The following is a 13136-nucleotide window of genomic DNA, read 5'->3' as shown; positions in this document are numbered from 1 at the left end:
TGCAAAAATCATGAGGATCCATGAGGATCCGTGTTTTTTAACCATGTTTTTGCGCTCCTGCGTCCCCACGAAACAGTGGATGCGTTATTTTTTTGTTGCTGTCTACAGAGTAAGACATAGTATACAGTATTATGGTGGTTTTATTTAATTTCAATGAAAAAATCATATGAATTCATGAGGATCCGTCTAGATCCGCCTTTTACCTTTTTCCATCAAGAACTATACAACTTTTAGAAGATATCTGAAGGCAGCCTTGTATAGGGAAGCTTTTCATGTCTAATGTTTTATTATGCTTTTATATTTGCTGGAAACCGCTCAGAGTGGTTGGGGCAACACAGTCAGATGGGCGGGGTACAAATAAATTATTATTATTATTATTATTATTATTATTATTATTCAGTGTGGATGCAGATTTGGGTAGCAATTTAGCACAAATGGCTTGAGCCTCTACCCTGACCTTCAAAATATTTCCAGGCATCTTCTTCATGTAAATTAAATTTGGGTTGCAAAACTTTTGCGGAGAAGGGGAAATGATTTTAATTTAAAACTAAATAAAAAGAAAGTGTTTGTAATAAATTGGGGGGGGGGGAATGAGCGTCCTTCCCTCCGGGTCTCACAAGCTCAAGAAATGCGTGTAGGGCGAGGGAACTCTGTTCATGCTCAGAGGCACGGTGGCTCTTAGCCAGCCTACTCCACGCACTAAAGATTCCGAGCTGAAAAATCGGGGAACGATTTCAGCTCTTTCCGCCTCCTCCCGCCGGAGAGTTCAGAACTTCCTTAAAGGGATCGCCGCGGCCTCTCCTTTAACTGACTCAGAGATTGGGGGCGGAGGACGGAAACGCCGAGCAACGAATTACTGATGGCGGACGAAACCGTAGAGCTAAGAAAATAAGGAGCAACATGCCCATCCTTCAGTTCCTGTTTCCTCCCACCGGAACACAAACCCAGATGACAGGTAGGCTCTCTGATCCCAACTTCTATGGATTCTGACCGATTCTGACCCACCCAAGAAAGGGCACTTGTACGTTGTTAGCATACCTCTGTCTCGGGAGATCATGAAGGCGTCTGTTTTGGGGAGTTTAAGATAAGCTGTTGAGCTGTTGGAAGGTTACAGCGCCTTATGTGGCTGTAGAGACCGATATGGGAGAGAGATGTTTTGTTGCATCTGGGGCAGATGAAGGCACCCGGTTTCGCTGTTACAGGTGCACCATGGCGATTCTTCTCTCTGTGCTCCTCCTAGCAGTCATTCCTCCTCTGAGCACTGCTGTGGATCCAGGCACTGTGATCATCTGCAAGGGATTCACGCACGGCGAGGTTGATGTTGCCAACCTTCATGTCACGTTTGCAGACATCTTTGTAATGTACAAAGCGATTCTCCCCTCCAAAGAATCCTGCGAACTGTAGTTCACCACACCTCAGAGCTACAGTTTTAGCACTTTTAAGCAAGCTGCAATTCCCACGATCATTTGCGGGGTGGATTGGAACTATGATTTAAATGCAAGGCATTTCAGGCAGCCAAAGTTTCCAGTCCTCGTGGCTCTTAGGGAGCAAAAGCGGCGCGGAGTAAAAAAAGAAGGAAAGAAAACATTCGCAAGTGAACTCGGAAGTGAAATCGTGCACGAGTCTACATCATCCCTTTTCGTAAGTCTACATGCATCTCTACCTTGTGTAGGAGCCGGCCAAAGCGGGGGGCGGGCGGCCGTGATGGCGTCACACGCATGGTTAGGGGCGTACGTGACACGTCTGCGCTGCCGGATGTTCCAAGATGGCGGCGGCATTTGGTGCTTTTGCTTCTGCCTGCCTGTCACCGAGGCACCGTTAAAGCCGGTTGGCGCTGCTTGTGGTACTGCTGAGCGGGTGGTAAGCAGGTGAGTCCCCCCGGGGGTGTCGGGGGCGTAGGAAGGGGAGGGCGGAGTAGGCCGGTGCGGGGATAAAGGTGGAGCCTCCAGGCTCAGCGGCAGTCTACCTGACAGGCCCTTCCTTTCTCCCACCCTCTCTTCTGTCCGTCGCATGCTATTGTGGTGAAGGAGAAGGTTATAAGGATGAGGAGGCGGCGGTCGCGGGCGGGCTTTCTTCACGAGAAATAAATCAGCCTTTCAGGGCGAGGCTGTGGTTCCTCTTGCATGCACGCAGGAGGGGCCCAAGTTCGGACACCACTCGTCCTAAGTTAAATACGCTGGCATTCTTGTTTAATTCAGCCCTTCTATTCATAACCACGAGGACCCGAAAATTATTCTAAGGGGAGGATGTAGTTTAGTGGTTAGAGCCTGTGATTTGCAGGGACAGGCTCCTATGGTGAGGCTAGGAACGTCCTGTGAGTCTGAGGCTCTCCAGTGCTGCTGCCACTCCATGTTGACAGTGCTGAGCTACATGAGTCAAGTGATGTGACTAGGTAGAAGGTAGATTGGGAAAGGCTTCAGATCACCAGGTAGAACAGTTGCTTTGCATGTAGAAGGTCACAGGTTAAATCCCTAGTGGCAATTCAAGGAAGGACCCACCTATTTCTGAAACCCCAAACTGTATTACAGCAAGTCGCTTCAGGACACCCATGAGTGTGAGAAGCTATATATAACTTAGAACAGGCTAACCAAAGTTAACTAAGTGGTTTGGGAAAGTTTAAAGGATTTTCATCTGAAGTCTAAAAGAATATAAACTTGGCCTGGCATGAACCTTATAGGAACACTGGGAACCGAGTCTGACCCTTGATCTTTCTAAGTAAGTATTGTCTACACTGATTGGCAGCAGCAATTCTCCAGGGTTTCATGTTCAGAGGCCATTCCTAACCCTATGTGGAGATGCCAGGAACTGAACCTGGCATAAGGCAGGTGTTCTACTACTGAGCCACAGCCTGTCAAGATTTTGACTTCTGCTGCAGGCACCCTCCCCCTTAATAGATAGCTGTGGACTCTGAAGAAGGATATCTGAACATAACTGTGAGACCTGATTTGCACCACTAAGGAAATTTTTGCACAGGAAATATATGGAAATGTCCTGCCAAACACTTGGTCGACTGCGTCAGACCAACACAGCTACCTACCTGAAACTTGTGCAACTCATACTCTTTCCAGTGAGAGATGGCATCACCTGTTGGGTTTCTGCTCATCATACTACAGGAAAAAGAAACAGGTGCTGAGAAAAAGGGAGCCAATCCAGGAGTGCAGTGTAAAAACACCAGGACTGCTTTGTTGGTCTTTATCTTAATCCCACATTCTGAGTCACTCAAAACAATTATTGGCAGTGATAAAGAGGGTGTTTGCCTGTGAGTGTGGTTAAGAGTTGCGGGGGGGGGGGGCGTATTATAGAGTAGGGGATCTCCCTTGCAGACAGAAGGTAAGGTTGGGAGCAGCTCCAATTTGAAATCCTGGAGATTGGTTTAGTGGTCAGATGAGGTGAATAGACAGGTAGCATATTCAGTTTGCCTGGGAAATTCTAGCTGCCCTTTCTTTGAGCCAGGAAACATCCCAGCCTTTTACAACTTGTGGTTAATAACAGCCCTGATTTTGCTTAAAGGGAGATTTTTGGATGAGTTGGCCTGAAGCCAAGGCCTGAAAGTCCAAACACTCATTTCTAAAATCTCACATTTCTCGACTTCATTCACTATCACAGCCCCACACAGCTAACCAAATGAATTGGTCCAATTAAAGGATATCTCCTGAATCTGATTTGACCTTTGCAACTGTGATTTCCTTGCAGCTCGTACACTGGGTTTAATTCAAGTATGACACTGAATGAAGTCCAGTGTCCAGTGTAGATCAACTGCAGTCATAGAATCATAGAGGAAGGAGCCCTGAGGATCATAGTCGAACCCTCTGCAATGCAGGAATATACAGCTGTCCCATATGGGGATTGGACCTGCAACCTTTATGTTACCAGCACCACGCTCTAACTGACTGAGCTATCCAGGCCAGAATCTTTCCATCTGCACTGCCATCAAGTCATGCTTTACGGGGGCATTTGATCCACATGTAGTCCCTCCTTCCCACTCAGAACTCTTGATTTGGCACTCTGAATGTCTCCCTTTTAATAAAAATTAAACTAGGTCATACTTAAACAAAATATCCCAGGGGAAGTTTGTATTGGAGAAGCTTATCAGAAACGGTGATGTTATTCTGCCTTTCTTGGAAGATTGTTCAGAGTTGGAGAAATTCCAAGCTCATCTTCAGACACCCTGTGACTCCCATCAAGATCCACTGATCCCATTCTTTTTCATTTTAAAAATGGAGGGAGTTTTGCATTTCTCTTTGGTTGGAAGGGTTGCCTGTTTTGTTGTGTGCATACCTGTTTGAGGGTGGGGGAGTTCTAAGCATTATCCATTTTTTCTTCTCTGAAATAGGCATTTTGCAGTGATCACAACAACTTCTTAGCTTTCCAGAAAGACTGGGGCCCCCTTGCTTTGAGGTTCTAGGAACACGTACTAGTGCAGTGCATTACAGGATGAAAGATTTTGGTTATGATCTAAAACCTCAGGGCAGCCATGAAAGTAAGCCTAGGAAAGCCCACTGTCATGTTTACTAGCTTTCCAGGCTTCACATGCCAAGATTAGTTGTTTGGTACAACACTGTGGCCTAAAATGAGAGGAAGAAAGCAAGGCTTTTCTAAAGTGGGGGAGCATTTTTGTTGTTCAAACACAATTGAAGCAACCATGATCAGGGATGCTGTGTGTGTGGAGGTCATCCCTCAACATCTGGAGGGCCAATGTTTAGTTTGACCTCTTTTTTCTGATTAATACACCCCACCAAGTTGCTTGCACAGAAACATAGGGGTGACGAGGAGAGTGCCTGTTTACACATTTGCAGCAGGGCCTCCCTGATTTCAGGACATAGCCCCCTTGATTCCAGTGAGTTACCAAGCTAGGTGTAAACACTCACTGCAGAGTTGCATTTCCAAAAGGCTGATGTTTAGCAGGGTTTTGCTTATTATGAGACCCTCTTCATTTTAAGAAGTTTCTGTCTTGATAGAGTAGTACTTGAAATTTTTTAGTGGGAGCACCTGGCTATAAGGCATGTGCTTCAATGGACTTCCTTTTCAATGCAGCCTTCTGTGAATGGAGAGCTATGTTCAGATTCTCACAGTAAAAAATTAATTGGCAGCAAATGAAAAATGAACTTAAATAATATATGCAAGTCAATGATGTGGACGACTTCCTGCTCTGTTTTTGTTTCTCTGTTTTGTTTCTCCAGAACTTGTTGATGTTAACAACTCTTCAAGCATGCTAAAATTGACATGTTGAATTTTCTGTGCCTTCCTTCCCCTCCCATTAATGTCTAATGTGGTAGAATAACCACATTTGTCACATTTTAAAATATTTACAAACATTCCAAAAAAATAATAATTCGTGAGTAAACATTTGCCTTTTTAATTGTGATGAACAAGATGAACAAAAAATCATCTTGCATAGGAAATAACCCTGTATTGGACTTGTTCCTTGAATCCTTTGGATGACAGTATTTTAGTAAACACTCAAAAGAATCACACACACCCCCATCATAACGGTGACTTCTGGCAATGCTTAGTTCACACTTCTTATGAAGTAGGAAGCCTCTTTAACTCTTTGTCCTCTCTCTCTCTCTCCCCCCCCCCTTTGCAGTGAGTGCATGAAGTGAAGCCAGTTCCACAGCATCCTCCAGTAATTCTCCTGAGCAACTCAGCTAGGAGTCTGTCATGCAGCCTCCACCACAAACCATCCCCACTGGGGCAGGCGGGCCCCCTCCACTGGCAACATCACAGAACATGTATTGGCGAAGCAATCCGTTCGGCAAGCGGGCCACCTTGCCAGTCTCTGCAGCCGCAGGCCCGGTGCAACCCGTGACAGACCCCTTTGCCTTTGGCAAGCAGGCCCCACAAGGCACCCAGTTTGCTTCCAGCAACAACCCCAGAGGCAATCCACCTGTTGTGCAAGACTTTTCTCTAGCAGCGTTTCCTCCACATGCAGCAGACAGTCCTCATGGTTTGCTCTCATTTTCCCCAGCAGCGCCTGCCTCTCAACCTGGAGGAAACAGTGCATTTTCGAGTGTGGCAGCCCCCATGCCATTGTTTGCTCCACAAGTCACAAACAGTGCCGAAACGCCTTTGAGCATTGAGCCTGGCAAACGTACCCATAGCCCTCTGGGGCAGCATCATTCCATGGGGATCACTCTTGAAAATTCTGTCAGCGGGCACCAGGGGTTGGCTCCTATGCCAGACAGGCCTCTGAGCAGGCAGGAGGCTGGTGGGAATCCAAGCAACCCTGCTTCCATGTCAGCATCTTTGTCTTTCTTCTCTCCTGCCCAGCAAACTGTGCCTCAGTGGAAACCCTCCCAAGGGAGCTCAGGGCCACCTCAGGTCCAGGCTTATTCTTCCTACCCAGAGCCACCATCCCAAAACACCCACTATGCTGTAACTCAGTCTGCTTCTGGTGTTTCCCAGCCAGGTCCCCACATGGAGCCCCATCAGAATTCTCCGCAGCAGCCTCTCGTTCACAATGCTGCTCAGGCCCCATTGACGTATGGCGATGTCTCCAGCATGACTTCCAGCCAGAGCTCTGGTCACCATCACACTGCTTGGCAAAACACAGGAGCAGGGTGCCCTTGGCCCGGCCACCTCCCTCAAGAACACTTTTACCTGCAACCTCTTGAAACAACTTACACTCTTGGTAATCCCACCGCTCAAGAAAACGACTCCTCAGCTGAACCTCAAGGTGCATCTGAAGCTGTCAGCAGGCAGTGTCCGACCAATACTGATTCAGGTACAGTTTCCATGTTTTTCAAAGGAGATGAGGCTGAGAATGAGGAAATCCTTTCATCAGAAGGAGCCGAGCAGGCCAGCAGCAGCGCTGACACTTTTCAACAGACGATGGGCCACACATACTACCAGCCCCTCCACTCTCAGCAGATCCCGGCAGCGTCTTTCTCTCCTATGCAGGCAAGCACAGCTGAGGGCCTGGAAGCTCAGCATCCCTTCAGAGCCACCTGTGAGCCACCTGATGCCCAGGCTGGCAAAAGTGCAGCCTTCCTCACTGAAGACAAAGCCAGCCTTGCCGATGCTCGAGGGCCTGTCAGCACGCAGTACGAAAACATTGAGAACCTGGAGTGCGTTCCAAACCAGGAAGTCCTGCCGAGCGAGCCTACAAACCAGAGTCGTTCGTCTCCCGGGGTGGCCCCAGATCCGACCAGGTACACCTCACTTCTAGGCCCATCACTGCCGAAGTCTAGCACCACCAGCCGTCTGGAAAGAGGGCCAAACCTTGAAGCGCCTGATCTGTTGCCTCACCCCATCCGGTCCGACAGTGTCTCCTCCAACTACAGCAGCCTGAGTCAGTGGAGTCTCCCCAGCGCATCTCAGCCACAGGAGCTGGGCACATTTATCCAGCAGGAGAGCGGGAAGCTCCCAGAGGAGGAGGCATCATCGTCTTCCTCCATGGGCTTCTTCAAGCAGATTGATTCCTCCCCTTTGGGAGGGGATGGTAGCAGGCAGAGCCCTGGCAAGAGTTACCACCACAGTGGCCCTCTTTCCCATGCACCCACCCCAAGCCCCCCCAAGCCCATGGGGGTCTTTCAGACGAGCGCCAACAGTTCATTCGAGCCTGTCAGGTCGCATGGGTTGGGGGTCAAGCCCCCTGAGGCCGACCAAGCGAAGATGGTGGCCGAGCTGAGAGAGAGCCTTTCAAGTGCCAAGAAGAGCCAGGCCACCCCAGTCGCCTCACCGGGGAACCTGGAGCAGCCTCCTGATAATCTGGAGACCCTTTTCGTGCCCCGGGACTACCCCTTGCCTCTCACATTGGGGAGTGGTGCTGCAGGGGCTCTGCAACCCAGCGGTGGGTCCTTGGTGGAAAACGTGCAGTCGGTCCCTGAGAAGAAACTGCCAGGCAGGGCCCAGGGAAACAGGAAAAAATGTGAGAGCCCAGCCACTACACTCTGGGCCCAAAGTGAGGTGCCAAATTTTGGGGGGAATGTGCTGTTGGCCCCGGCTGCTCCAGCAGTGCAGGTGCCGACCAAGCAGGCAGCCCAGGTGCTCCAGCCACCCGAGGAAGGTTTGCCTGGCCAGCAGTCCCTCTCACCAGGGTCCATCCCCCACCCACCATCCATGGCTGGGAATGTGTCTTCCGAAAACTTGGAAAACCCTCCCAAGCTGGGGGAAGAAGAGGCTCTTCGCTCCCAGGCGAGTTCGGGTTACGCAAGCCTCCTCTCCTCCCCACCTACGGAGGCTCTGCAGAACCAGCCCGTCCTGATTGCCCAGCCGAATCAAAGCTACAGCTTGGCTCAGCCAGTTAATTTCTCCCTCACTGATCAGCTGAGCAAGAGTGAAAGCAGCCACTTGGCAAAAGATCCCGGGGGTGGCAATAAGCCTCCGCTGGGCTTCCACACCAGCAGAAACCCTCATAGTGAAACCATGCCTCTGGGGCAACCCAGACCTGCAGGTCAGGCATCTGTTTCTGCTGCTGCTCTGTCAAATTCTAATTTTTTACAAAATCCCCTCGGCACTTCTGAAATGGCCTCGAATAAACCTTCCACCTCTCTGATGCACCCAGCCTCCGAAGGCACCTTCAACTTAGCTTCCGAAAGCCAAAAAGCTAGTGTTTCAGAAGGGCTTCCTTCAGACTTGTCTGGCAAGTCTAGGGCTAATGCTTCCAGTGTGACCTCAACCCCTCTGACCCTTGCTACGGGCCCTGTGAACAGCAGTCCCAAGAACTCAGGCAGTCAGGAGCTTCCCAGAGTGCTAGATTTCACGGTAGCAAAGTCCCTGGAGCAAAGCAGCACCACCAGCTGCACCCAGGTGCATAACCAGTCACTCTCCAGTGGGCTGGTGTTTGGTCACCCTGGCCGAGGGGAGAATGAGGTTCAGGATCCACGACATTTCTATCAGCAGGTCACAAAAGATGTGCAGCCTCCGGGTGGCACTTCCCCCCTGCAGCAGCAGCAGCAGGCAGCATCCTCAGGGCAGCCCCATGCTCCGTCCAACCCCCAGGTGCATCCTGGAAGCAGCTCTGCCCAGCAGCCCCCAGGCCAGAGGACTTATGAGGCTGATGGGGGTTTGGTAACCTACGCTCAGACGTCCATGGAGAGCAAGCCAGTGTCGTCGAGCCAACCTCAGAGTGCTCCGGCTACCACCAGCCAGACTAATGCAGTGACAGTGGCTGGTCAGCCAGCCGGGATCCCCTCTCAGCATGAGCCGCAGCACCCGCCGCCTTCTCAGACCCCCTGCCAGACCACCTTCATCCAGCCACAGAACCCTTACTACTACTATGGGCACCCCTACAACAGTTATCCTTCGTACCAGACGCCATACCCTCCAGTGGACCCCAGGACTGCTCACCTTTATTACCAGGTGGGCTCACAGGTTGTTTTTCCTCTGTGCCGTTCTGTGGTTGGCTGTAGGTGGGGTGGTGAGGTGGTAGGGAGGGTGGGTGTGTTAGCGGAAGCCCAGGGGGGAAGCAATGGCTGGCTTAGTGAAAAGGGGTGGGGTGTGTGGCTTCCACATTGAAAATCTTCCTTTCCCCTTCTCTCAGTTTCCCCTTCTCTCAGTTTCTCTCTTCTGAACAGCTGATGGACAGATGTCAGCTGAGAGTCACAGAATTGTAGAATTGGAAGGGACCCCCCCCCAGTATCATCTAGTCCAACCCCCCTGCAATGCAGGAATCACAGCTAAATAATTTAAATAAAAAAATTCCTTCCTGTAGCACCTTAAAGACCAACTAAGTTAGTTCTTGGTATAAGCTTTCGTGTGCATGCACACTTCTTCAGTGTATCTGAAGATTTAGAAACTTCAAAAACCAGCAAAGTGGAGGAACATGTGGGTTCCCCCAAACATGTGATACCACATGGCAATTGTTGAAAGAAATGATGGCCTAAACTCCCCATTTCTCCTGATGTCTGAGCCTTTATTCTTTCCTAAGCTTCTCTAGTTAGCAGTTGGCAAAAGGTCAGCTGGAAGAGGAAGGGGATCTAGATGTGGTGGACTTCGGCTCTTGAGCATTCTGTTGAGTAATATATAACCTCTTGCCTCTAGGAGCATCCATACAGCCGATACGATCCTGCCTCCCAGCACTATGACACCACGGCACCCATTAGGAACGCTAGGAGCTATCATCAGGGGGAGCCAGAACGCCCCAGCTCCCGAGCAAGCCACACCTCTGATAAACCCTCCTCCAGGTGTGCAGTCCTTGAAAGCGGTGTGGGGTGTGTGTGTGTGTGTGTGTGCACCCCCTTCTGAAAGACACTTTAGCCAACCCTTACCCCATCCAGAAGTTTCATGTTCATTTTAAAAAAATAAAAATACTTCTATATTGCTTTTCATAAATAAATAAAACCAGAGCAGTTTACGACAATTGTGCATCAAACCATAAGACAAGCACCGTATAAAAAAAGTAAACATAAATCTGCTAACTATCGTGGAAAGATGTATTCTTAATTGCCTGTGTAAGCCTGATGGAATACGAGCATTTAAAAGTTGACATAGAAGGCATCCGCCTGAACCTTTATTTGCAGAATAAATTTATGGCTGCTGCAGTGTGAAACTACAAAGGCCTGTTGTGTCCTGGCTTTACCAAGCAATCTGGTGCTTGTGAAGTGGTTCTAAAGCATCAGGAAGAACAAAGTAAATGGGAAGCCATCAGTTAAATTTTAGCAAGAAACAACCAGTTAAGAGCTTCAAGTTGTGTGATATCACACTCTGCAGTTCAGTTGTGAGCTGATGGGCGTGGATCTCTTTGATGACTGATGTTTAAAACAAATAAAACAACCCCCTCTTCCTTCCTCTTGCAGGCAGGGATATCCTGAAGATTACTACAACACCAAAGGTGGATGGAATGATTACTACTCGGACTATTATGTAAATCCCTATGATTATGGAGGTAGGGAATATCAGTGGGTTGCTGTTTTTTTTTGTCCTTCAGTAAAACACATTTTATAACCATTGCTTCATCTTATAGTTAACTTAAATCTAGCATTATATTCTCCCTTTTCCACTGAGGACCCTTATAACGTTTGCAGAGTTTCAAAGATGGAGGCAAGCAGCAGGTTTATAGGGACGATTTTGTACTGGAGAAGAGCATGGTTGAATAGGAATATTGGAAGATGCATCACATTGAGTCAGACCATTGTTCCATGTAGCTCAGTCATGTCTGTACTGACTGGCAGCGGCTCTCCAGGTTTTCAGGCAGGGAGTTTTTGCCAGCCCTACCTGGAGATGCCTCTAGAGATTGAACCTGGGACCTCCTGCATGCGAACCAGATGCTCAGCCGCTGAGCTTTGTGGCCTTTCCTTTAAAAATAAAGTAAAATCTTAGTCACATCATGGCTGTGAATAAATACCTTGGGCAAGAATCTTGTGTGGGTGGTTACAGACCAGATACAGGTGTACCTTAGAGGAAATGGATTTTGTAGATCCATTACAATCAGGGTTTAGGCCCAGTTTTGGCACAGAAACTACTTTGGTTGCCCTGTCACTCATTGTGTTCATGAAGCTAGTAAGGGAGCTACTGATGCTAATTTCAAGCTACCAAGTGAAGTTCTTCTTTGAACCTTTTATACTTCACTGACCTGGAAAAGTGTTTTTAAGATTTGTGAATAATTAATTTGTAAATCTACAGTGGAAGTTTTCTCATTCATGATAAAAGCTAATCCCTAGGTGTGAAATTGTATGTCAGTAATGAAATTGGCAACTTACAAGTTTGAGGAGGAAAAAAACCAAGCAGCATTGGTTGTAAGAAAATGGATTTGTATGTTTTGGAATGATGCATAGCAATGCCCCCATTTGCCTTGCTGAGGATGTTTTAATTTTATTATATATTTTGAGATGGCTTTGTTTTGAAATTCCCAGGCTGTAGCCTTATGGATGCTGACTTGGGAGTAAACCCTGTTGAACTCCCTGAGTGCCTCCATTGCTAAAGGTGGAAATGCAGGGTGTGCATGTCCCAGTAAATGAGCTCAGAGGTTTAGTACCTTGCATAGGATCTGGCTAAAAAATAATCTCAAACCTAAAAATAACATTTTCTGGAGAGAGAAAGAGGGCACTTCTTTGATGGCAAACTCCATCCTCTTCAAAACCTGACCCCATTAGTTTTCAGAGGGGACATTCCAGTTCTATTCTTAATTATAGCTGAAACAGCCTCAAGTTCACACAACTCTCTTACACACACCTTGTATAATAAATAGCAGGGATGCCATTTTTAAATTTTGACATGCCTGGATTTTCATATAAGAATGCTAGCATGTGCTCTCTGTTTCTGGCAAGTCTTAAAATGTGGCTTGAAATGGTTGTGTGAAGCTCCTGGGATGACTGATTCTCTCCTGCCTTTGTCCTCCTAAGGTCCAAGCCGATACCCATACGACGCCAGGTACAGAGACCCCAGTGTTTACGATCAGAGGTACTGGGATTACCCAGAACAGCACCCTTACCAAAAGAGAGAGGCCTATCCCTACACAAACAGGTTTGTGAACCTCTGGATGTCTGAAATGGTCTTGATGGGTGTTTCTCAAAGCACCAAGTGCACCTCCCACCCCCAGAGGATTGAAGCTCGTGAAGCAGCAGGATCACATTCTGGGCATCACATTTGAATAGAAAAGCCCCTCCTTGGCAGGGAACTTCATCTGTCAGAATTCTGCTGCCCTTGCAGGGCCTGGCCATAACAGCAGTGGCAGAAACAGCTAAGGTTCTCCTGGCTTCTGAGCCTGCATGCAGTCCGAAAGGACTGGATGTCCAAAGGACTGGCAGAGGCTGGAGAACTTCAAGTGGATTGAGGTGTCTATCTGTCCTTTAGCTGTGATTCTCACATTATATGTGATTCCTGCATTTCAGATGGATTGGACTAAATGACTCTTTGAGTCCCTTCCAGTTCTACAGCTCTATGATTTTGCAGACTTTAAAATCTCCCTGTAATAGTGTGGAATACAGGTGACATCCACACCACACACTTAAAGCACTACGGTATAATGGTGTTTTTAAATGTATGGTGTAGATGGGACCTAACCACATTCACACCATACATTGAAAACAATATGACACCACTTTAAAAAGTCATAGCTAAGAAGTGTAGTTAAGGGTTCTGAGAGCTGTTACAAAACCCCTATTCACCTCACAAAGCCACAATTCCTAGAGTTCACTCAGAAGGAGATTGATTGTTGAAACATTGAGAATTCTAGCTGTGGGAGGGGAATGGGA

General features: G+C 48.1%; 1 protein-coding gene across 12 annotated transcripts in view; it reads left to right on the top strand.

Moving 5' to 3' along the window:
* Positions 1–1717: 1717 nt before the first annotated feature.
* Positions 1718–13136, top strand: part of SEC16A (SEC16 homolog A, endoplasmic reticulum export factor) — a 36652-nt gene continuing 25233 nt past the window's right edge. For 10 of the 12 annotated variants that reach the window (XM_083484916.1, XM_083484914.1, XM_083484913.1 and 7 more), the window contains exons 1-5: positions 1720–1868; positions 5588–9303; positions 9985–10127; positions 10740–10828; positions 12285–12405. In XM_083484916.1, the coding sequence (XP_083341042.1) occupies positions 5662–9303; positions 9985–10127; positions 10740–10828; positions 12285–12405 (3995 nt within the window). In that variant the 5' untranslated portion in view covers positions 1720–1868; positions 5588–5661. Of the gene's footprint in view, positions 1869–5587; positions 9304–9984; positions 10128–10739; positions 10829–12284; positions 12406–13136 lie in introns of all 12 variants that reach the window. The other 2 variants (XM_083484908.1, XM_083484917.1) reach the window with 1 other exon arrangement.

Source organism: Podarcis liolepis (assembly GCF_965112155.1).
Source record: "Podarcis liolepis genome assembly, chromosome: Z".
Taxonomy (NCBI): domain Eukaryota; kingdom Metazoa; phylum Chordata; class Lepidosauria; order Squamata; family Lacertidae; genus Podarcis; species Podarcis liolepis.
Note: the sequence above shows the minus strand (reverse complement) of the source record. Positions and strands in the feature narration are given on the sequence as shown.